The 26,131-nt window shown below is 42.1% G+C and overlaps 1 protein-coding gene across 4 annotated transcripts in view; it reads left to right on the top strand.

Moving 5' to 3' along the window:
- The window catches only part of NFE2L2 (NFE2 like bZIP transcription factor 2), a 32,626-nt gene extending 10,464 nt beyond the window's left edge, over window positions 1-22,162 (top strand). For 2 of the 4 annotated variants that reach the window (XM_068967203.1, XM_068967206.1), the window contains exons 2-5: window positions 18,018-18,356; window positions 18,981-19,070; window positions 19,909-20,100; window positions 20,465-22,162. In XM_068967203.1, the coding sequence (XP_068823304.1) occupies window positions 18,018-18,356; window positions 18,981-19,070; window positions 19,909-20,100; window positions 20,465-21,697 (1,854 nt within the window). In that variant the 3' untranslated portion in view covers window positions 21,698-22,162. Of the gene's footprint in view, window positions 1-9,680; window positions 9,798-17,413; window positions 18,357-18,980; window positions 19,071-19,908; window positions 20,101-20,464 lie in introns of those variants that run through there. The other 2 variants (XM_068967204.1, XM_068967207.1) reach the window with 2 other exon arrangements.
- Window positions 22,163-26,131: the final 3,969 nt, after the last annotated feature.

A 26,131-nucleotide genomic window follows, 5' to 3' on the forward strand; every position in this document is an offset into this window, starting at 1 on the left:
CCTTTAAAACAGAACAGTTTTATTTGAGCCATCGATGGTTACCACTGATATTTACCCTTTTCTCCAGCCCATGGCTGCAGGGGACTGGTCCTAAAAGATAAGCTAAACGTTTTTAAAAATTTCAAGGTGACGTTAAAAGTCCTATGCCATCTCTCTGGGTCTTGACTGTCTTTTCTGCCCAGTACTTTTTGAAGCAGTTGGAGAAGATAGTAAAGGAAGCTATAGAAGAGCTGAAGAGGTTGAGCTATTGTGGTGATAGATTGACGGTTTAGAAACAAAGGCTAGAATAGGGAGGGAGGCAAGGTTGCCCACTTTCTTATCATTTTCCTGACCATCAGCTTGAGGGAAAACAGCTTAGTGTCCTCTAAGAAAATACACTTAATCAGCATTTATATTGAATTAATTGTTATATTATCCAAGTTACAAAATTCCTTAATGCATATTGGCGAATCCTTTCGTATCTGTTCTCTCAAAATCAGTTTTATTGTTAACTTGAAGGAGTGTGTTTTCCAGATTCTTGAGGCACAATATTTTTGTTTTTAATCAAGTACCCAAAGAATAATTTGAAGTTGATTTTTCTGCAACTAGTAGCTGTGGTCATAAGTGATATTAAATATGAAACCTTTGTTAACATAAGTAATTCTTTAACCCCAGACACCTTAGATACACAATGAAAGTGCTGAATTCTAAGCCTTACTCTAACTTACTCATTCCACAAATATTTATTAGGTGGTAACACGCCCTAGGGAACTTTCAGGGCCTGAAGTTGTTTTAATCTTCCAAGATAATGTAGCAAATATATTGTCCTCTTTGAAGGACATTTGCTTCTCAAACTGCCCCTCCTCCTAATTAATCAGTCCCTTTGTTCTTTGTACACCTGGATTTTAGGGCAGGGCATGTCTCAATTCTTCATGAGTATAAATTAATCTCTATCTCTCCTGATTAAGGTATGACCTCCTGTAGGGTAGGGATTGTGTCACAGTCATTTTTGTAACTGGTGGCTGGCACCATGCCCGGTGCTTATTTAATAGTAGCTGCTCAGCAAATGTGAGACCGTGTCTGTTACTGCCCTCTCGGAACTTGATATTTTTAATCTGTGGTAGGTGAAAGGACAGAGGAGAAAATGTCGCTTCCAACTGAGATGCTCAGAGGACATCCTGGAGGAGGTAGCAGTATATCTAGTTTGCTTTTTTGTTCTTTTTTTAAGCCGGTAAGATTTGTTTTGGTTCAAACTGCAGTTGGAAGCCAGAGGAAGCATGCAGGCATGAACCGGCCTGTGTCAGTGTGTTGGGTCACTAGGGCTAAAAAGATGAACGGGCTGAAGAGGGCCTTCGGTGCCCAAGTGTGGTGTTTCAAATGTATATGAGGCATCTGGAAATCACTGGAGGTTTTGGAAAGGGTAGGACACATGAGCTGGATGTGGACAGGAAGTTTATTATGGCCTCTGCTGGGGCAGGTTAGGGGCGGAGAGATGCTGATGCCTTGGTATCAACCCAGAACTAAGGATCTGTAATCAATACTCGTTTGTGCCTCCTTTGTTAGCCTTTTAAGGAGAAATGTTCTAATCCCCCCATTTTAAAGGAGGGAGTCGAGTTTTCTCTTAACATTAGCTCCATCATGAAACCATTTGTGCTCAAGTTTGCACACCCTGCAGTTCCTGGGTTTTAACAGAAACTCATTGCCAATGTATCCATCACTCCACTGATGAAAGGAGAGGAAGGAGTCAGAAGTTGCCGGGTTGCCTTTAGGATGGATTGTCTTCTTCCCTGGTGACACAGGGGGGCAGTTTCTCTCTTCTTGCCCTTTCCCACGATCCATTTGCTGTCACCATCTTCATTCAGAGGGAAGAGCGTCATCCTTGCCTTCCAGCCCCAGGGATTAGCAGTATTCACCCAAGAATGAACACACAGACAATATCCTGTGTTGTCTTTTCCATGGGCTTTGCTTCTGCGCCCCCCTGAGCTAAGAGAGGTGGGCATCTTGCAATGTTGGCAAAGGCAGCTGCAGTTTCTGGGGCTCTTCCCACTGCCAGCCAGGTGCTGTGTGCCTTCACATACTAATTCTGTCCTGTGGACCCTTACTCCACCCTGTGAGGTACGGAGCCTTATCCCGGATTTGTAGGGAGAGAACCAGGGTCCAGAGAGCTTGAGTGATAGTACAGTGGGATTGCCTCAGTTTCATCATCATTAGATGTGGATGAATCTATGTCCAGTGTAGAATTAAGACGAGAACTGGGCATGAGATCTGGCCCACAGTATAGACATGGCAGCTCTGAGGATTGTTACCATAAGTATACATCCTCATCGGGGATGTTTGAGTGTGTGGGATCTGAGATTTCCTTGGCCCAACTTGAAAAAAAATCCTTCCCTGAATCCACGCCCCTTGTCATTCTTTGCTGTAAGCGTCTCATTCCCCTGTGGCTTGTTCTGGTCTCACGTCAGGGCTGATTGTTGCAGAGACAGAGGACCAGTCCATGGCAAGGGACACAGAGGGGCACACGCTGCCCTGTCTCCTCTGTGGGGCCCTCTAGTCTGTCCATTGGCTGTCCTGCTTATGTGGACTGATAAGGCATCTCTGTGAACTCCGTTGCAGACACACTCCTTCACTGGTTGTAGAACTTCTTACTCTGGGGTTCTGAGCCTAGAAATGGAGCAGTGTCCATAGGCATGTTGTATAAACAGAAAGAGTTGGGGGGTAGGAGTGCATAAGTGGAAGGTTAAACCCAGCTGTGGGGCTTCCTGGCAGCTCAGTGGTAAAGAATCCCACTGCAATGCAGGAGGCTTGGGTTCGATCCCTAGATCAGGAAGATCCCCTGGAAGAGGGTGTAGCAACCCACTCCAGTACCCTTGCCTGGAAAATCCCATGGACAGAGGAGCCTGGCAGGCTATAGACCAGAGGGTCACAAAGAGTCAGACACAACTTAGCAACTAAGCAATAAAACCCAGCTGTGAACTGAGCTGGCCCCTGTGGCCTTGCCCTCTTCCCAGCCCCAACCCATCTTTTAGTCTTCAAAGATTAAAATACATCTTTGGTAGTAACTGCTGCCAAGTAACTCTTTAAAAAGGCGAAATGGTCAAGGGAAACACCTTCCCATGAGACCCACGAGGGAGATAACATGGTGAAAATGTTGACACCTACTGCCCTTCCTTGTTGCTATGTGATGGGTAATCCTTTTTACGATATTTTTTATGGTAAATAAAAGCTTATTGGTGATACATAAATAAGTTTGGAGCTCACCTTCTATTTTTCATAGAGTGATTAGACCCAGAAGCCTCAAAATTAGATGCCTCTTATGTTCATTTGGGCCTCCCTGATGGCTCAGCGGGTAAAGAAACCGCCTGCCAAGCAGCAGATATGAGTTCGATCCCTGGGTCAGGAAGATCCCCTGGAAGAGAAAATGAAAACCCACTCCAGTATTCTTGCCTGGGAAATCGCATCCCATGGACAGGAGCCTGGTGGGCTACAGTCTAAAGGGTCTCAGTCTGACTCCACTGAGCGGCCAAGCCCCGCCCATGTTCAGTTGACCCATGCAGCCACAGTTGAACGTATTGGGAGCATTACTGCTTCACCCCTGACATGTCCCCTGTATTTTTAAGGGGCACTCACATACCTTTTCCCCACATGGAAAACAGTTCTGTAAGGACAGGTGTTAGTCTGGGTTTTCCCTTACAGCCCAGAGCTCCCTGTATAGTTTGCCCCAGCAGGACTGCGGTGTGCAGCCTCCTTGAAGAGGCCTTGGGTATGCTGAGTAAGGGCCTCTGTTCTCTGAGTGATCCTGTAGCACAAACGGGGGGTGGATCTCGCTGACGAGTTCTTAGAGGCGGGTCTTTAGGCAAGATCACTTAACCTCTCTGTGCGTCAGTTTCCTTGCCCCACAAGGAGATAATAATAATACCACCTTCCTTGCCAATTGGTTTGAGTACAAGTGAGGTCATGGAGATGAGTGCTTGGAAAGTACCGAACATGTAGAAAGTGCACGATAATGCACTTACTGTTATTAGACTGTGTCACACTTGCCTTTACCTAGCTTTAGAATACTGACACTGTGATCCTTCCTTCTCAAATCCTAATGTGAAGGCTCACGAGGTAACCGACATCCTTACGTATTTATTTAGCAAGTTAACTGAAAAGATTTACCTTAAAGAAAGTTAAAGACTCCTGTATTGATTTTAAGAGAATGAAATGGGACATATATACTAATTATCATTTCCTTTTTAAGAGGCCCAAATTACTGCCTGGGAGTTGACAACAACAGTGGGTTTTGTGCATGTTCAAATGTATACATTGGAAGCAGTTGAAATGGAATTTCCAAACTTAGGACTAATTCATATCCTTGGCTGGAACAGATAGTGTTGCTGGCCAAAACCTTGGCTTTCTTTGTCCACCAAAGCCGATTGAAAAGTTCGGAGAGAGAGTTTGGAGGAAATGGAAAGGCGGCTTTAATTCTCAGCCAGCAGAGAGGGGCACACAGTAGGCTCGTGCCCCAAGAACTTGGCCCTCTCCATGAGGAGTCCAGGGGCTTGTATAAGATGAGGCCTCGCGGTCAGGAGTTGGTGATGAGGAACAAAGGTGTTATGACTTGTCCAAAACAGTCATAGGCTGGCGTCAGTAGCCCAGTAATTGAGTCTGGCAGATCGGTGGTGCTGCCTTCTTTCTTATACGTAACTGCTAGGGGAAGGTGTCCTAAGGGTAAACACCAGATGCAGGATGTATTTAGCATACAGAGTCAAAGGAAAATAGGTGCGGAAGTGTAGCTCCTGCAAAGTCAGGGGGAAGGAAAGCAAACTTAGTTACAGACATGCAGAGTTAGGAGCAGTTCAAAAAAACTAGAAACGATCAGGCCTGCTCCCTGGTCTCTTTATCTTCTATGTTCTCTGGGAAAGGGAAATTAAAAAACTAACTGCTTTTTTCCCCCTGCTTTTCATGGCAACAATAGTACTATTACCTAAACCCCTCATTTCTACCCATTCTTCTGGATGACCTTTGCTGTAGTCTGGTAACCCTGTGGCCTCTGGACCACAAGTTGCTCTTTGATCTCAAGGTGATCGTATAGTATTATGAGCTCTGATAGTAACTCACAGATTTGCACTCTCTGGTCGTTGAAGTAGCTTTTTGCAAACAATGGTTAGCAATATAAATACTACCTAGTGTCCTCTGGAAGGGTTACTGTTCCCATTGTATTCTCAGGAAATAATCTGCAGTACAGAGGAGTTTGGTTCATTAGAATTCCCCACTAAGAAATGCGGAGGCCCCACCCTGTAGGTGCCTGAGCTGACCTGTCACTTGCCACTGGTCATTTTTGAGCACTTGAAATGGGACTTGGGTAACTGAGGGGGTGCATTTTTTGATTTTAATGAATTATGACTTAAAATTTAAAACAGAAGTACGGTAAGATATTTTTCTGTTGAACATAACTATTTTGGTGGGACCACATTTTATGTGATCATGACATTTGATCTTTGTTACATTCATTGAGTGTTTCTGTCACTTGTAATAGCTCATTAATAATTTAAATTTCTTGATTACAAAGTAAAATGATGTTTTGATATATTGGGTGAAATAAATAACATTGTTTAAATCAAATTAACTGTTTTCTTTCTTGGTAAGGCTACTAAAAGCGTATGGGGCTTCCCTGGCGACTCCAACAGTAAAGAACCCTCCTGCAGTCTAAGAAACCTGGGTTTGATCTTGGGTCAGGAAGGTCCCCTGGAGAAGGGAATGGTAACCCACTCCAGTATTCTTGCCTGGAGAATTTCATGGACAGAGGCACCTCGTGAGCTCTAGGCCACGGGGTCGCAGAGTCCGACGTGACTGAGTGACTAACACGTTCCCTTTTCTCTAAAATTGTTTAAATCACACATATGGCTTGCGTTAGATTTATACTGGAAAGTACTGCCTTAGAGCATCTATTACAGTTTGCTGAAATTAGCTTGTTCTGAAGTTCAAAATTAGGTTCCAGGCTTACATTTTTTATTTTATGGAATCAGAGGTGTTTAGGTGAAGGGATCTTTGGACTCACCTAACCCAACCCTGTCCTTCTGCAGGTGGAGAAACTGAGGTTCAAAGTTACTGTAGCATGGCACGCCCTGACCGTGGATGGGTGTGGAACTTAATGTGCTTTACAGCCTATTAACTTTGCATCCTGGGCTTCCTTGGCATTGGAAACATGGTGTGGGCGTCAGGGCTGCAAAGAACTTCACCAGTTCCAGATAGGATTTAAAAAGCAATTATTTTAGGCAATGAGAGAATTTTTGTACTGTCTCCCCCGTGGACAGGATGATCGATTCCATGTTTGACATGTAAATTTTTGTTGGGCAGTATAATGATACATCCATGGGGAATAGTAGTAATGAGGTACAAATAATTCCCACACTTTGTGCAAGCACTTACTTTGGAAAACTCCATACATCTGGCTTTCATATTTTCTAAGGAGTTCTTTTCCCAAAACCAGAGATTTTAAACCAGACCCACAGCTTTTGTCCTTGAGAAAAAGACTGAGAGCTTGACTTCATGTGTTTGTTATTTAGGTAGCTAGCCCGAGATCATTCGGTTAAAGTTGAGGCCCATTTTACGGTATTGTTTGCTTATTGGTAAAACTGACTTAAGGAAGAAGCCACCAAGAACTAAAATGAACACCCTTAGAGAAAACCAGAATTTTTTGTCTATTTTGAGGAACCGAGGAGGAAAGGGAGGCATGATGAGTCACTAAATGGTGATTTAATTCATAGGTCTGTCCATCAGGTTTTGAGAGGGCTGCTTCCGCTACAGACGCAGTTGACCAGTCAGATGACCTTTGATATTTAACCTTTCTGAACCTATTTCTTCATCTCGCTAATCTTCACACAGAGCAGTGTGAGGATTAATTGACACAGTCATGCAAGTGAAAGTGGTTTGTGCTCTGAAAGCATTACAAATGGGAGAGCTGCTGTCTCGCAGGGCTTCCTTTCTCCAAGAAGATGTAGGACTATTTCTGGGGTCACCCTTGGTCTTGGTGAGCCCGTGGGTGAGTCAGTCAAGTTTGGAATGTGCATTCGGTGGGCCCATGGCCTTGGCCCCATGATTTGGGACTTCTCAGGCTTCCGTGTTAATTTAAAGCACTTCCTGCTCTTGGCAGCAGAGATGGTCTGCCTGAAGTCAGGGTTAGAACTGGAAGCCCTTTAGTCCTATTGTGTTGAGTATGGGCATAGCCTTTAGACACCACCGAGGATTTAGAGATTAGGAGCAGGGAAAGGAAAGTTCTCTGCAGAAGAATGCAGGTCAAACTTTGGTCAGATGACATGGTTCTGTAGGCCAGGGTTCCATTTGGTTGCAGGATCAAATGCCACACAACAGTTGTGTACACTTCTGTTCTCAAAGTAATTCCTAGCATTTCAGAAATTTAAGGACTAGAAATTGCAACTGGAAAGTCTAGTTTGAAATCTAATTTTTGTGAGTTGACCAGATGACCCTTCCTGGGTTCAGCTCGGTCAGATGAGACCTAGCATCAGTCACCCATTTAGGACCTCTGGGCTTTGGGATACTCATTTATAAACTTGGTGTTTGGTCTGTGTTCTGCAAGCTCACTGTCGGCTCTTCTTAGTTACTTGTGTGTTCAGTGTAATTTAATAGCCAGCTTACATGTTTCTGAGAGACACTTCCCTAGACAGAATACCTTGTCCTGGCCTTCAAAGAGCTAGTAGATAGAGTCAGCCTGGTTGGACTTGCTTTCTCTTTTATAGCTTATACTCCATTTAAAGTTATTATAAAATATTGATGCTATTGCTTGTGCTGTACACTGCATCTCTGTATCTTATTTTATGCCACTAGTAGTTTGTAACTCTTACTCCTCTTCCCCTATCTTGCCCCTCCCTTCCAACCCTCTTTTCACTGGAAACCATTAGTTTGTTCTCTGTATCTGTTTTGTTATATTCAGTTGTATGTTTTGTTTTTTAGAGTCCATATAGAGGTGGAAACAGAATTTGTCTTCCTCTACTTGACTTATTTCACCAAGCATAATACCTTCCAGGTCCATCCATGTTGTTGCAGATGGCAGAATTTTCTCGGTTTTTGGCTGAGTGGTATTCCATTGTGTATACTGACAGCGTCTCTTCTGTGTCCATTCATCTCCGTGTGGACACTTTAGTTGTTTCCAGATCTTGGCTGTTGTAAACAGTGCTGTGGTGGACACCGGGGTGCATCTCTTTCTTTTCAAATCATTTCAAATGGTTTTTGTTTTCTTCAGATGTATACCCAACTATGGAATTGCTGGATCGTATGGTAGTTCCATTTTTATTTGACTTGATTTTCTCTTGGGAATTCACCTTGTCTGGTAGAAGGACTGAGGCTGCCAGTTTTGCTTGTTTCACCTGTTGAGGCTGCCTCACCTCTACCTGTGTGTACTGTGGCCTTTATGTTTCTTGCCCCTGCAGTTTGTTTTACCAGCTCCAAAGGCACCAACCAAGGTTGCCTTGGCTGGACATAGATTGGTGATTAAAGAAATGTTTGCTGGACAACTGACTATGTACAGTATATTCTCTGTAGTCTTAATTTTATCGTCTTATCTTTAAAAATATTGAGAGGGCTGATTTTGAACTGAGTCTGAAATATAGGAGACCTTATATCAACAATTACTATGTATTTATTGGGTGAATACCATGTGCCAATGTGCTGCAAGGTGTGACGGACACATGATTGGGGCAAAGAGTGGGGAAAATGGGCATTTCTCATTGTATAATAAATTAAAATGTATATGCTTCTTGACCAGCAGTTCTGAGTATCTGTCTCATAGGTAATCCTCACACATTGTTGAAATGACTTATGTACAAAGATAGCCATTGTAGCATCATTTGCCCTAGCAAAAGATTAGGAATAATTTAAAAGCCCAATGAGGGACTGAGATTAAGTAATTAGATTAAGTGTGGAATGTTATGATTATATCCTACTTCTGTGTGTGTCTGTGAAATGTGTCAGTCCCTAAGCCATGTCCAACTCTTTGCAACCCATGGACTGTAGCCCACCAGGCTCCTCTATCTATGGAGTTCTCCAGGCAAGAATACTGAAGTGGGTAGCCATCCCCTTCTCCCGGAGATCGTCCCAACCCAGGGATCGAACCTAGGTCTCCTTCATTGCGGGCAAATTCTTTACCACTAGCACCACCTGGGAAATATGTGCCTGTGGGTATGTGTTTAATAGAATATCTTCCTAAGGACACAAAAAACTGATGCCAATGGTTGCCTTGGGAAAAGATAACTGGGAGATTACTTTTGTAGCTTTTAAATGTATCCTATATACAGATGCCATCTATTAAAAAAGACATTGTCATGCCCTGAAGGAGTTTGCAATTTAGTTGGGCCATTGTAACAAAGCCCAGATAAGATATACAGAGAAAGTACTGGTGGTGAATATTGGCTTTATGGGAAGGTTGATTTAAATGCTAAGCTGTGCTCCATGCAGTTGACTGGATTTGCCTAGTTGTCAGGACGGGTGGGTCTGAGCATCTGTGAGCTGGCTTCCAGCCTTAGCATCCCACCAGGCAGAGGGCACGGGGGTGAAGCAGTGTGCAGCCTTTGTCCTGTGGTGGTGGGAAGCGCCCACAGGCTGGACATCAGATCTGGATTGGGGCTCTGCCACTTGCCAACTTGTGCTTTGGGGCAGGGATGCTGGAGACCCAGAACCTAATTGTGCTCATCCATAGATGAAGATAAACCACCTGCCTCATGCTGTGCAGTGACCACTCCTGCAAACCATGAAGTGCTTTGCAAACACCAGCGGAGAATGAAGCTGCAAGAAATCTGCTGACTGGCAAGATGGGACCAGAGGTGCAAATTTAAAAATTAGAGCAATGGAAAAATGTATCTTTTCCTCCCCTCTACCAAATAAATGGGCAGGAGTCATAAAATTAGATGTTAAATTGGAAAGTAGACCATAGTAGTTTTGGAATCCTTGACCTTTGATCTCAGGACAGTCATTTCACCCTTTAGACCAGTTTCCCTGTTTGAAAATGAAAGGGGCTATTTGCGTCCTCTGGGCCCCTCCAGTCACCACGTTCCGTGACAGTGTGGCATTAGCAGCAATTCCCATCTCATCTTGAGATGAGTCATACTGACTGAAAAGTCCACATGCAAGGAGGAAGTCTCTGAGAATTTTCCTTGTGCTGGAGAATCTGAGCTGCTGGGGAGAAACTGGGGGTGGGGGCGGGATTGCTGCCACAAAGAGGGCAGACCAGAAAGGCAGGGTGAGCGGAGATGGGTTGTCTTCTCCACCTCCAAAACCTCCTTTGATTTCCAGTATTCATACAGACTAGACGTTTGGAAAACCCTTGCTAAGATCACCCCTTGCTTAAGTGGGTGGGATACAATGCGCTGTGGCGGTGAGCTTTGTGGCTCCTCTGCGAGGTCTCTGCAGTGTGGGGACGCCTCCTCTGTGCTGTCTTGGCCCCTACGTGCTTTTCTCCTCACGTCTCTGAACTGAGATCAGAGACTGTCCTCTGTTGACCTCTGTGTCCCCAGCACCTAGCATAGTTCCAGGTGAGGTGAGAGGTGAGCTGTGTGTTTGTATTTGATGGGTTGCTGGATTAATGATCCATTTATGGACACTGATCTTATTAATCTTGACTACCACCTTTATTATAACTATCACCATTCTGGTAAAGTGACATTTCAGCCATTAGTAGCTTATTATTTTGAGAAATATTTCACACTCAATAAAGTTAACACTAAAAAATAATTAAACAGGCCTCCCTCCACCCTTTGCAATGTTGTTTTAACAGGATGTACCAAAAAAAGCTAAGTATTTTAGACAGTCTCTGTACATTCCAATATATGCGCACCCAAGATTCATCACTGTCACTTCCACAGGCATGCACGTCTTGAGCTGGCCGCAAGTTAACAGCAGGCCTGAATCCCTGGCCCAGTTCTTACCTTTCAGAGCTAACTGTAAGCAGTTAAACCTGAAAAGGAGCTTTAAGATTAAAATAAATAATTTGTTTACAATTGCAGGATCCAAAGAGGGTGAAGGATCATTAAGGGGGTTTAGAAGTGGCAGGAGTAGCTGAGAGTTCCAGGGGTTCGAGCGTGCTGGGGCACTGCCCTCCCTCGTGGGGGCGGGGGGCAGAAGCAGGAGACTGAGCAAGCAGGGCTGTTTGGCCCCAAGGCGGGTATCTGATGACCTGGTTAGTTCACACTCGGTTAATGTCAGCGTGTATGTTGAGTGAAGTTAGAGTGGTTCTGTTGGTAAGAAAGGGTATGTGTGTTTTCCTATAGAATCATTCTAGTAGTGATAATAGACCTATTCACAAAGTTACTTTCATGTGTGGAGTGCAGCATCCAGAGCTGAATACCTTCATGGCTTGTTCAAAAATGGAGGTGAAAAAAAATGGCTCCTGAAATTTGCTTATCAAACGAAGCCACTCAACACAGTGACTTACCCTTGCATAAGCCATTTGAGGCCCAACAGCTGCTGCTGCTAAGTCGCTTCAGTCGTGTCCGACTCTGTGCGACCCCATAGACAGCAGCCCACCAGGCTCCCCTGTCCTTGGGATTCTCCAGGCAAGAACACTGGAGTGGGTTGCCATTGCCTTCTCCAATGCATGAAAGTGAAAAGTGAAAGTGAAGTAGCTCAGTCGTGTCCCACTCTTCGCGACCCCATGGACTGCAGCATACCAGGCTCCTCTGCCCATGGGATTTTCCAGGCGAGAGTACTGGAGTGGGTTGCCGTTGCCTTCTATGGAGGCCCAACAGCCGCATCCTGCAAAAATACCACAAACGAGCAGAAATTAACTCTGCTGGCATCCAGGTGTGAAACTTCCCATGGAAAAATCAGATTCACTTTTGGAATCAGTAGCAGTGGGATCACCTGCTGTTTTGGAAATTAACTGTCCTTTCTGGTTTCTTTTTGGCCAAACACATATATGCCTCTTAGGAAAATAAACAGTCCAAATTCTTACTCTATCCACTTTCAGGCTTTGCTTTATCTTTGCATCATGCTTTGCAGTGTACAGACAAGTGTTAATAGATGAAAGTTCCAGGAAACTGGCTGGATCATGTTTCTTAGGTTGAGTCACTGCTGAGAAACTTGTGAGCAGGAAGCAGCCCATGAAAATGTAGACAGTAATAAGCTGGTCGGTGAGGAAATGGGGCCATTTTCTAGGTGAAAGACACAAAGGTAGGAGGATGTGTCTGCAACCCAGGGAATAGCAAATTTGTGATCTAGGATTTTAAGTCATTGAATAAGTCATGTTTTGGTGTGTTTGAGATTTTTTTTTAATGCTGTTAAAAACTGCTAGTTACTGAAGACCGGGGAAATAATCCTTAGTAAGGTTACTCTAGAAGGAAAACTTGGATTGGTGGTAACTATTATTATCTATTAGGGGTCTCTGCTGACATACAAACTGGTTGCAAGGCCAGTTATTTTTTAAAATAGAGCTGTAGTTACACAGAAATTAACCCAGTGACATTTACACTTGACCTCAGTGTCTGTAAGGCCTCTTCCACCTGTAACATTCTGTGATTCCGTATGTTTTTTTTTTTCAACCTTTGTTTTTAACCACCTACTTCACAATTATTCTAGCAATATGTTCAGAAATTGGCAAATCAGATCAGTAGAATCAAGAGTACCTGAATGTGGGCAGACTATAAAGAATAACCAGTCATCTGCCTTCTCTAGAATTCCGAGAGAACTACTGACCTTGTCTTGTGTATCTTCGTGTAATGAAGCAGGAGAGAAGTAAATAGATAAATATTATGAAATAGAATAGTCATCAGTGAGATGTATTTTAAACACACACCTGCTTGGTGTTACTTTACCTTAGTGGTAGGCGCCATACTGCAGGGTAGAGCCTTGTAAATCAAGGAGGGCGTTTACATTGTTGAATCAGTTCTTCAGGTCTGAGCGCACCCTCACTTGCTTTTGTGCCTTCCTATAGCTGTTGATTTGACCTGTGTTAAGGGACAGTAGGATGTGATTCATATTCCATCCGGTTTTGCCCAAAGATATTTGTGCAGCTTCTATGGAAAAAAGTATTAAACCAGATTTGGCTTTTAGATTAATAATAGAACTATCTGGGTGTGATATAAAGACTGAAACGTCTGAAAGAAAAGTATTACTGGGTGTAATTTAGACTCTGAATGCTAGTTGTTAATATTTGTCAATATCAGGAGAATAAACTTTAAAAGATTTACTATTTTCTTAGTGGAATTACATGATTTTAAGAAGGAATCACCTGGGACATTGTCTTAACACTTACACCGTGCGACTGGAAGTGAGGATCAGTTTTTATTGTTCACAGAATTATCCTTGCAATTTTTAAAAAACATTTTATTAGAGAAACGTATGTTTAGAAGGAAACACCCCCCCCCCCCCCCCAATCACCTTCCTTCATCCTCTGGACAGAACAGAGGATGGGAGAGGGGAGAGAGGCAAACGGTTGGGGGTACTGGTTTCATTTATACATGTGAATGTATGTGATAGAAACCATTTCATTTTAGATACTTTTCTAAAGCCTTAGCTTACTGAATTGCTTTAATTTAGGAGTTCATAATACCTTTGCTTTATCTTTTCTGATTTGGGGGGAATCATCTGAGCATGATAAAATGCTAGTTTATTCAGAGCACTAAAATTAGCTTGCAAAAGACATTATTCTGGGATTCATGTTCAAGGGTTTTCTTCTTTGTTTATCCTGGAACAAAGATGTTTGTTTTAAAGTGGTCCAAGTTAATAGTCCAACTTCAGATTTCCCATAGAACGAGTAACAGATTACCCAGATGGCAAACGATGATATATATACATTTTCCAGTTATGACTATTTCCACTGGGCCAGATGGCGATTTACTGTGAACTGTCAAACATTTCTTAGTATTAATACATTGTCTTATTTTGTCGAAGCCAAGCTAGCAACGTAACTCAGGGGTCACGAAAGAACAACAGTGTGGCACGTGAAGGCTTACACCCAGTGCCACACTGCCCTCAAGAACATGCCGAACGCCCTCAGAACACTTTGAAGCTTAAGGAGATGCCTGTTGAAAGCCATACATTCTCCCTTCCTCCCCAGACCTTTCTTCTCTGCCCTGCTGCAGGGCAGCTATGCTTCCTCAGTGCCTCAGGGTGAAGTGTGCAAGAGCAGTTTCATTCTTCCTTGGCCATTTTCCTTCCACCCCGTCCATTGTCATGCTCTTGTTTGTTACAAGAACCATCCCAACAATTTCTCCTTAGATAGTTTGAGAGCTTTGCAGAGAGATGGGTCATCTGTGGAGTAAGTCACATGCCCAGTCACAGGGCTCCTTCAAGACAGCTTACTACAGTCCTGGGGCTGCAGGGCTCCTTGCCAGTGAGACGTGTGTGGACAAACTTCTGCTGTGCTTAAATATTTGAATATTTCAAACAATAACAAATGCCCACAGATTTTTTTCTTCTGAAACTCAGGTGAAAATCTGAGTAACACAATGTATGATATATCAAGGCTATGACAAGCAACCCTTTGTTGCTGCATTCTGAATTTGATCAGAACACATGTTTAGGAATTCGAAGTGGTTAAAACTCAGCTTTTATTTTCAAGCAGATGTTTTCTTTTAGAGAGCTCTCATAGCAAGAATAAACATATAAACTTAAAAATAGCAAAACCTCTGAGAACACTTTGAAAACTGTTTTGGTGTGTGATAATCTCCATGAAGACTGCCCAGCCTGCATTGAGCAATTTGATGTTGTCACTGGCCATTTTGTGTTTTATGTTTCTGGTTTGTTGATAAAGGATCTATCAAGGTGCCCTTGCCTAATTATGTTATGGGGAGTTTTAAAACACTGAATTGGTTTGGAGCTGTGCATTGAAGGGCAGTCATATCAGAAATTGAGTAGCAATTGAGAGGGTGTTACTTGGGTACATAAGTGTGTTGTTTAATTTACAACACCCATGGCACATGCCCAGTGGTCAATTTCCGACCTTCTTTGAGAAGGAACCAAGTAGCTTCAAGACCGAGTGGTGTTTCAAGGCTCCCACTCCGATTAGGTCTGCAACTTCATTCTTCTCCTTTGGCCTGGAGTTTGGTGTCACTTACAGCAAGCAGAAGGACTCATCCCCATTGGGAGGCATATCAGTACTTGCATATACTTTACATTTATAAAGTTCCTTCACATTTCATTTGATCCACCAAAATCTGTATTATAGGGGTAGGACGGAATAATTTATAGCTTAACTATCTGAACCCACTCAAGACATCTCATCTGATGAGGAGAGCAGGGAAAGGGAAAGAAGAGTTATATCAAATCTTGGTGTGATTGCCACTGATAGTTTTAGAATAAATTAGTTTTCCTCCTGCCCATAGTTCTGGTTTCTAGGGATACTTTGGACTCATCATATTTGTGAAGTGTTTCCAAAATAAATTCTTCAGTGCTTTCTTTTGTGGGAAAGCCAAAACTGGATACTGGTTTTTATCCTGGGACCTCTTAACAAGGAAGCCACAGGCTGTGGAAGGTGAGGGAGGGATGTGGTCCGTGGCCCCCAGGTGCAGAGACAAGTAGTGGGGTTTCTCTGTTGTGAATCTTCTGAGTTCAATGCGCTTTCCATGTTCTGTTCTTAAGAAGGGCAGAAAACTATAGAGCTCAATTGAAACTGTATGAGTACACATTTCTTTAATTTTTAGTACGAGCCTTTAGTAGGAGTGAACATGCCAACCATCTCCTTACTTAGCACCTTGTTAGCTCCGGTTTGGAGAATGGCCCAGACAGCTGTATTTAGATTTCCCCAAGAAGATATGGCCCAACCTAATTAGAATTTTAGTGTAGGTTTCTATATACCTTGGGCCTCTCTCTTTCACATGACCTTTGTGTAGACATGTCCATTGAAGGCAAAACAATTTTTAAAATGGAAATTATTCTGTTTTAGTGGGGAGCCTCCTGAGAAAAGTCACATATGACTGAATGCTCCACAATTTCTATTTTGTTGCTTGTGGCCGGGAACATAATCCAGGTGAAAAGAGTTAGTGGCTCAGTCGTGTCCAACTCTTTGCAACCCCATGGCCTGTAGCCCACCAAGCTCTTCTGTCCATGGGATTCTCCAGGCAACACTGGAGTGGCTTGCCATTCCCTCCTGCAGGGGATCTTCCCGACTCAGGGATCGAATCCATGTCTCTTACATGTCCTGCACTGGCAGGTGGGTTCTTTACCACTAGTGCCACGTGGGAAGCCCAATATCTCTCTGTTCTGGCACTTTCCAGGAGTATCTAAGCCTCAGTATACTTACCTGTATAATAGGGATACATGTTTTCTTCATGTGATTTTGAGACTTGGTTTGTATATATCTGAAGTACTTAAAACAATGCTTGGCACATATAGAAAGATCTTAATAGATGTTGTCTTAAAAAAAACGGGTATACCCTAGCCAGTTCTCAAGAGCTACAGATACGGCTTTAACTATACCTGCTGCTGTTGTGTCAGAGAAGGCGATGGCACCCCACTCCAGTACTTTTGCCTGGAAAATCCCATGGACGGAGGAGCCTGGTAGGCTGAAGTCCATGGGGTCGCTAGTCGGACACGACTGAACGACTTCACTTTCATGCATTGGAGAAGGAAATGGCAACCCACTCCAGTGTTCTTGCCTGGAGAATCCCAGGGATGGGGAAGCCTTGTGGGCTGCCGTCCATGGGGTTGCACAGTCAGACATGACTGAAGCGACTTAGCAGCAGCAGCTGCTGTGTGTGCTTTGTACTCACTGTTTAAAGCTAGGATAACTTATCTCATGGGTGGGATTTCATAGCTTTTAAGATTCAAACGCCAACTTTCAATCAAGGCTAGAGATGGCCTCTACTCTCCAGCTAGCTGGGCTGCCTCTAGGTTGGGTGATCTGTGCTTGTACTCGGTTGGGTGAAATAGCCTGACTGCTCAGCTAAGGAACTGCCATGTTGTTCCTGTCCTTTGGAGGCTGAAGATAATAGAGCTGTAAATGCACTGGGCAGCCCAGTACCGCCGGCCGTCGTCCAAAGCTCGATGTTTGCACACTGAGTCTACTGGCCTTCAGCCCCAATTCCCTTTCTGTCTTGATTTTTCCAGCCTCCATCTCATTGTTTTCAATGTAAATGATCTAGTAAATAGAAATGTTTAAATTCCCCATTCAGAATTTAACAAAAACTTAAATTTTAAATCAGAAATTGTTTTTAACATTTATAGTTATAAAATGTGCCTAGACTTGATATAAATCAGAATAACCAATTGCTCATTATAAGATTCTCCCCTTATGTCAGAACATCACCTTCCATTGTTCCCTGGAGCCATGTTTTTTTGGCTTGTGTTATTAACAGGATTATTTATCAGGAGTGAGCCTAGTGGGCACTACCCCTTTCGCAGTTCTTCTGACAGCCTCTTGCTTTACCACACACATCACAAGATTAACAGTCCCTAGGACTTGACCTTACCAACGTGGTCATACCTCAGGAGCTAAAGATTAAGAGGAAATTGTTTTTAATAAGTAACCACAGAGACAAATGTAGCAAGAAATGCTAAACAAAAGATAATCCACTGTAGGCAGACCAAAAGAAAAGTAGTGTCTCCCAACTGCAAGACTGACAGTTTAACTTGCAGTTTTTTCCCCCTCTGTAAACTGGCATTTGCTAAGCAAGTTTAGGAGGAAATTCCATATATTCAGTCATGTTCTTCAAACTCCATTTCTCATGATAAAGCATTGGCTCAGGGTGCTTGCTCTAATTTTTCTGTTCCATTAAACAAGTGTGGGGTTTCTTTTGATTCAAGAACATTAACGTGCAACATCTGTTACTTTGCTTTTAGTGACCTCTACCATCACCCAATTAATAATCCAAATAACTAATAAATGATAAGAATGAATAGCTGTGTTTAAGAGTGATTTTAAGAAAAATGAATACATGCAGACACTAGATACAATTACTGTGCCCTTCCAGAACACTGGATTTATGTTCCCATTCAGATTTTATTTGTAACTACCCCCTGTTATCAGCAGTGGTATAAATTATGTTATCTACTATTTTAAAACCATTTTAACCATGGTCTCTCTCCATCCTTTTTTGTGTTAAACATAGGACATGGATTTGATTGACATACTTTGGAGGCAAGATATAGATCTCGGGGTAAGTCGAGAGGTATTTGACTTCAGTCAACGACAGAAGGAGCATGAGCTGGAAAAACAGAAAAAACTTGAAAAGGAAAGACAAGAACAACTCCAAAAGGAGCAAGAGAAAGCCTTTTTTGCTCAGTTACAATTAGATGAAGAGACCGGCGAGTTCCTCCCCATTCAGCCAGCACAGCACACACCATCTGAAGCCAGTGGGTCTGCCAACTACGAGACCGGCGAGTTCCTCCACATTCAGCCAGCACAGCACACAGCATCAGAAGCCAGTGGGTCTGCCAACTACTCCCAGGTACACGGCGCACTCAGTTCTTGGGAAGGTGTGGGACAGGACCCAAAGAACATGGACCCAGGGGTTAATCTGAGTTCCAGCTTTGCCTTTTACTTCAAGGCCTTATTAAAAGTCAACCTCCCAACCTCAGCCCCCTGATGAGTTCAATGCCTGACTTACCTCACCTCAGAGTGTAACAATTAGGACATATATATTACAGGGAAGAGCTCTTTATAAGCTGTGAAAAACATTGTTATTGTATGGACAACAAATTGTTATTGTTATTGTATTGTTATTGTTGGATCAAGCAGCTGCAACAGTACGGACAGTAGCAGAACTGTTGTAGTAGGGATTACTCATGGTACTGGGCCAAATACTGTTTTAATATTGATTAATCAACACAACAGTTATATGAAATACCATTATCCTACTTTACAGATGAGCAACTGCAGCTCAGAGGTTAAATAACTTGCCCAGAAACTGGGCAATAAATTGAGGGGGCCACGATTTGAAACCAGAGTCTGCTTTGATTCTGTGCTCTTTACTAAATTGACTTCTGAAGAGATATTTGATTAACTAGATCGTAAACATTTTATGAACACTTAACAATTTTTTTATTCTTCTGTGTCTTTCCCTTTTGTGCAGGTAGCCCACATTCCCAAAGCAGATGATTTGTACTTCGATGACTGCATGCAGCTTTTGGCAGAGACATTCCTGTTTGTAGATGACAATGAGGTATTAACATCTGGTCAACAGCCGGTCTCCACAACTGAATCTAACATACCCTGTGTCAGTCCCTTTGGTGCAGTGGTCCCCAGCCTTTATGGCACCAGGGACCAGTTTCGTGGAAGACAATTTTTCCACGGACTGGGGAGGTGGGGACGGTTCCAAGATGATTTCAAGAGCATTACATTTATGTGCACTTTATTTCTCTTATTACATCAGTTCTACCTCAGATTATCAGGCATTAGGTCCTAGAGGTTGGGGACCCCTGCCTTGATGAATCTCTATTAAAAAGATAAAACAGCACTTTAGGAGCAATTATTTATCACAGAAACCTCAGCCTATAGGTAACAATTTGGAGGAAAAAAACCCCCAACCTTCCTCTGCCGATGTAAATGCAGGACCACCAAAAATGTTTGCTCCTGCATAGCCAGAAGCATGCATGCATCAGCAAAACCATGGAAGCAAATAACTCATTTGTTACAGGTAGTTAGATTTCTTTGAGTAGAAAGCAAACTGGGTAGTAAAACCAAGACGTGTTCGGTTAACAATTTTAATAATTTATTTTCTGAATCACTATACTAGGTGTTACATAGATACAAATTCAATTCTAAAGATTGTTCTTAGGCATTTTGAAGTTTACCTTCAAATGCACAGGGTAAAGCAGTTAAGCTAAAGAATAAACTTGGAGTCAGTTGGGCAAGACAAAAAAGGTTTGATCATATAGAAATAGCAGTTATGACAAATAGGGAACTGCAGCCAATTCCAACTTCAGATGTTGTGCTGGCCTTGGAGCGCACCCACCCACTGTTGGTGGCAGATTCACATACAAACGCCTTCTCAATTTTAGGTTTCTTCGGCCACATTTCAATCACCTGTTCCCGATATTCCCAGCCACATCGAGAGCCCAGTCTTCAATGCTCCTTCTCAGGCTCAGTCACCTGAAACTCTGTTCGTTCAGGTAGCCACTGCTGATTTAGACGATATGCAGGAGGACATTGAGCAAGTTTGGGAGGAACTACTATCCATTCCAGAATTACAGGTAACTAAGATCTAGTATAATGAATACCAAAGATGCTATTTTATATTCAGGCCCTTTAAATTAGTCATTCCAGTTATTTATTATTTATATGCCACCTACTTACAGGAAGAATTGGAAGGTGCTTTTAAATTAGTCAGGATGGCCTGGGCACCATGCTCACTTCAGTGAACTTTTTAGTTAAACGGGCTGGATGTCCTGAGGATAGATCAGGTGTTAAGTATCTGTTGGAAATGGGAATTATCTCTGAATTCTGGAGGAGCTTGGTGAGAAATCGGGGTGGGGGGAGAGAACCATCAGATACGGATTATCAACTATTAAAAATAGCTTAACCTTGATTTACATAGTATAAACTTCTTTTCCACAGTGTCTTAATATTCAAAATGACAAGCTGGCTGAGACTAGTACAGTTCCAAGTCCAGAAACCAAACTGACAGAAATTGACAATTATCATTTCTATTCATCAATGCCCTCACTGGATAAAGAAGTTGGTAACTGCAGCCCACATTTTCTCAATGCTTTTGAGGATTCCTTCAACAGCATCCTCTCCACTGAAGACTCCAGCCGGTTGACAGTGAATTCATTAAATTCAACTGCCACAGTAAATACAGATTTTGGTGATGAATTTTATTCTGCTTTTATAGCAGAGCCCAGTACCAGCAACAGCATACCCTCCTCTGCTACTTTAAGCCAGTCACTCTCTGAACTTCTAAACGGGCCCATTGATCTCTCTGATCTGTCACTTTGTAAAGCCTTCAATCAAAACCACCCTGAAAGCACAACAGCAGAATTCAATGATTCTGACTCTGGCATTTCACTGAACACAACAAGTCCAAGCATGGCATCACCAGACCACTCAGTGGAATCTTCTATCTATGGAGACACATTGCTTGGCTTCAGTGATTCTGAAATGGAAGAGATAGATAGTGCCCCTGGAAATGTCAAACTGAAGGGTCCCAAAACACAGTCAGTGTGGCCTTCTGGGGACCCAGTCCAACCTTTGTCATCATCACAGGGGAACAGCGCTGCAGCATGTGATTCCCAGTGTGAAAATGCACCAAAGAAAGAAGCGCCTGTAAGTCCTGGTCATCGAAAAACCCCATTCACAAAAGACAAACATTCAAGCCGCTTGGAGGCTCACCTCACAAGAGATGAGCTACGGGCAAAAGCTCTCCATATCCCATTCCCTGTAGAAAAGATCATTAACCTCCCAGTTGAGGACTTCAATGAAATGATGTCCAAGGAGCAATTCAACGAGGCTCAACTTGCATTAATTAGAGATATACGTAGGAGGGGTAAGAATAAAGTGGCTGCTCAGAATTGCAGAAAAAGAAAACTGGAAAATATAGTGGAACTGGAGCAAGATTTAGATCATTTGAAAGATGAAAAAGAAAAATTGCTCAAAGAAAGAGGAGAAAATGACAAAAGCCTCCATCTCCTGAAAAAACAACTCAGCACCTTGTATCTTGAAGTCTTCAGCATGCTACGTGATGAAGATGGAAAGCCTTACTCTCCAAGTGAATACTCCTTGCAGCAAACAGGAGATGGCAATATATTCCTTGTTCCCAAAAGTAAGAGGCCAGATATTAAGAAAAACTAGATTCTGGCCTCTTCTGATAGTGATTTTGGGTTTTTTTTTGTACTGTTATACTAAAAAAGCTCCTACTGTGATGTGAAATGCAGAAATATACTTTATAAGTAATTCTATGCAAAATTATACTCAACTAGTGTAGAAAATATAAAACTTTAAAAAGCATTAAAATAAGTTATCAGTATGCTGAATCAGTAGTTTCACTTTAACTTTGTAAACTCAAAATTTCTTAGACCATCATTTGGGCTAGTTTCTATATACTGTAAATACTACAAAACCTCCTTATTTATACTGTTCTTATCTCATTTGTTACGTTCATAGATTTATATGATACATCTGGCTAAAAAGCAAATTGTTGCAAAACTAACCACTATGTACTTTTTTATAAATACCATATGAACAAAAAAATGGCATTTTATATTAAATTGTTTAGCTCTGCTAAAAGACAATTTAGTTGAAAAGCTGGTACTAATAAAGGAATATCAGGACCGTTCTATTATTTCCTTGAAGTTCACTCACAATCTTACATGACAATATCTAGCATCACACTAAATTGGGGCCGATGTGTATCAGATTTTTCTTTTCAGCAAGTATATTTCAACCAAGAAAAATGCTGTATATACCTTGACATGAAAACACCGGTTCTTTTATTTGTATCTGAAGGTGTGGGAGGACCATTCTATTAGCAATGAGTGTTAGCCACAGAAGTTGTAAGGCTAGGGGCCTGTTTCAGGAACTATGTGGCTGAACGTGGAGTGGGAGAAAAAGTGTAGGTTGGTGAAACAGGACACAGCACATATCCTTGTTAAGCCTTCATAACCTTGGCTTTTGCCTCCTAGAGAACTACTGGATGTGTTAAGTAGGAGTAACATCAGAGTTGAATTCTCCTCTGCCTTGTATGTCTGTAATAGTCTCAAGAGTAAAGAAAGGTCGGAGCAGACCAATGGGGAGGCTCTGAAATGCTCGAGTGCGGCATGGTGGCTCCAATCTGGGGTTATAGCAGTGAGAAGGCAGTGGATTCTGCATGTTTCTAAGGTAGGGCTAAAAGGATTTTCCAGTAGAATGAATGCAGGGTGAAAGTGACTCAAATACTTGAACATCTGGAAGAACAGAGTTGCCCACACATGGTTAAGACTGGCTAAAAGGTCTAGGTGGGAAAATCAGTTCACTTTGGGACACATTCCATGATTAAATATATAAATAGCAAATACAAAATTAAAGCCTTTTAAAACTTGGAGAATCTGCAGGCCACCCACACGACACCATTCACAGCACTCATCACTTCATCTAATCAAATGTCTGACTCATGTCATGTTTAAATTCAAGTGGGAAAAGAGAAGTCATCTGAGGGTTCAGCATGTTTAGCACACGCAACAGGCAGGTTACTCAGAGCCCTGTCAATCCGTTGGGAGCAAGACAGGTCTGCATGCCCTAGAGCCAAGCTGCCTGGGCTGCTGCCATTTCCCAAGAATGACTTCCAGTGAGGCGAAGCACACTGCTCACTCATCTGTACATCAGGGATAAATATGCAGCGAGTTACTCCAAAAAAGAAACACAGAGCCTAGCTAGTAGCAAGCACTCTATAAATGATCTTTTCTTTGGCCCTACATTAGCAAGAGAAAGGAACTAGTCGAATTAGCTTAGTAAGAATCTGACTCAGATGATGACAGGAAAGTTCAGTGATGGAAAACGACTAAGGCTTAATCTAGGCATTCAAATGTAGACTCTGCTGGGGACTTCCCTGGCAGCCCAGATGGTAAAGAATCCACCTGCAATGTGAGACACTCGGGTTCAATCTCTGGGTCAGGAAGATCCCCTGGAGAAGCGACTGGCCACCCACTCCAGTATCCTTGCCTGGGAATACCTATAAACAGGAGCCTCCTGGGGTGTAGTCCATGGGGTCACAAAACAAGTCAACGCAACTTAGTGACTATGTGACCAAAAACTCCTTCCCACAATGGTATTGAGATAGAGCCCTAGAAGATACCCCTTTCCCAACCTCCAGACAGTCTCATCTTTAGAATAAAGTAGCCTGAAATAAAATATTGGGTGAGGGTGACGGCAACAATCTTATCAGTGGCCACCATCTGGAGCACCTGGAATTAACTTTAGCATCTATTAACCACTGCCCCACCCCCACCCCCCGACACACACACACACACACACACACACACACACACAGCCACACACACGAACACTCCACTAGCAGGACAGCAGATACTTTCACTCCCATTCATTGAGTTAGTTATATTTGGAAATATTTTAAGACAACCAATCACATCTCAGTACCTAGTTATTATACTGAAGTACTATACATACTGCATTACACAGAACCAGAATTTTAAAATCTAAGAAATTCTAAGTGACCCATGACTAAAAGTAGATTTCATCTCTTGATCAAGATTTGAAATGTATTTATCACTAACTCCTCAGATTTTTAAACTTTGCTGATTGTTAAGCCTTAAACTCAGTTCCCAATTTCAAAATGTGTACCAATGCCTTTCACATCAAAGTATAGCAAGCATTCCATTAGAAATCTTAATTTCATGATAATCCATTTGTTGTATAGAATTCTTGCAAGATTTCTCCTGAAGCCTGTGGTGTGGCCCCTCAAAATACCTTAAACTTACATACCCATTCTTCTAAGTCTCAGAACATACACAAAATATTCTCAAAGATTATTACTAGGTCAATTCCAGCTTTTTAACACTCTTGAGAACTGGGAATAATTTAGACAAGAACTTTGATTCTACATGGAAGGGAAAACCTATTAGCATTAACTTTGTCACCCTCTAAAAAAAATACTTTAGGAACCATGGAACAGGTACTAGCTTTAGCTCTTTAAGTCCATTTTCAGATTTAACCTTCAGACTTACTAATCACTAGATTACTGTTGCCAAGTATCTTAAAATGCCACTTATCCACAACTTCAAGGTTAAACTCAGCACTAGGCTTATTTGATGCCTAGACCACGTACTGCTGAGTCAAACTAATTCTTGATAACCATTTTCCAAGTAAGATTTAATTCTACATAGTTGATGCAGACCGCTACCACCACCAAACTGCCAAAGGGAGCATGGCATATAAACTCCTAATAACTTGATCATGGTCACAAAACTATTTGAAAACTGACTGTATATTTTCCAATACTTAATGAATAAAAGGTGTTAAGACAACTGAGGTTAAATGCAAATAATCTGTCAAGAGCACTTCTGATCCAGTTAACCAAAGATTTGTTGGCAAAATGGACTAATTCAACAATGTATTTTTGAATGAAAATTACATGTATCCTACTTTTCAGATACAGCTAACATCTGATAATCTGTAATCCTTGTGATAAGCCTGAACTATTAATGTCTATATACATGGATGTGCTGAAATTTTATCATTTCTCATTAAGCTGTCCACATCCTTGTAAGTAACATTGTTCACATTACCATTGTTCACATTACCAATAAATTTAAAAACAGTACAGATAAATCCATTATTTCCCAAGCAGCTTTCAGTGTCATGCCAGGCACAGATTAATGCACCCTTGCCCCTACCTAACTGAAAAAGCAGTAAGCAAAACTGGCATTTTACACTTTACTCTTCCCCCCAACCCTTGGGACTTCATACTCAATTCCAAATTCAATTAACCCAATGTTTTAACTGGATCCCACTTTTAACTCCAGTACATGGGAGAGTCTAATTTGTCTTGACTGAACATTTTGCATTTTCATTCTGAGAAAACAGCTTACTTAACTACTCAAGCATTAAACTCAATTTATAACCTACAGCTTCACAGAATATAAAACCATTGCCATTATTCTATGAAATACTAAATAAAAGCAAAATATATCAAAATCCTGTTAACAGCCCAGAATCCTCAAGACCATGTCAATTCACAAAGCTTTTAACATGTTAATAGCTATCAATGCAGAGCCTAAAATAAGTGTTGTTTTCCCAACCCGTCAATGAAAAAATGCTCAATTGCCTTTCTCGAAGTCAAGAAACCAAATACTTGTGGCTTCTCTGGTGGTCCAGTGGTTAAGAATCTGCCCTGTAATCGGGGGAGGAGGGACACAGGTTCGATCCCTGGTTGAGTAAGATCCCATATACCAGAGAAACTAAGCCTGTGTGCCACAACTACTGAGCCCTTGAGAGCCTGTTTCTCAAGATTAGAAGCGCTCATTATCACTAGAGTAGCTAGCCCCACTCAGCGCAACTCAAGAATGCCCACCACACAAGACTTGGCACAGCCAAAAATAAAAAACCCAAATAGAGTACCTTCTAACATCTGGAATCCCCTTTCTTCTGAATTGCTTACTTACTCACATTAACTAAAATTTGTCTCCAAGAAAAGTTGATTCACTCCTCACCAATCACCTGAATTATCACTCAAAATCCTTAAGTGGCAGTAAAATTTCCCACACCTATTCCTCATGTGATGTTTACCACCTT

Source organism: Capricornis sumatraensis, chromosome 3 (genome assembly GCF_032405125.1).
Source record: "Capricornis sumatraensis isolate serow.1 chromosome 3, serow.2, whole genome shotgun sequence".
Taxonomy (NCBI): Eukaryota; Metazoa; Chordata; class Mammalia; order Artiodactyla; family Bovidae; genus Capricornis; species Capricornis sumatraensis.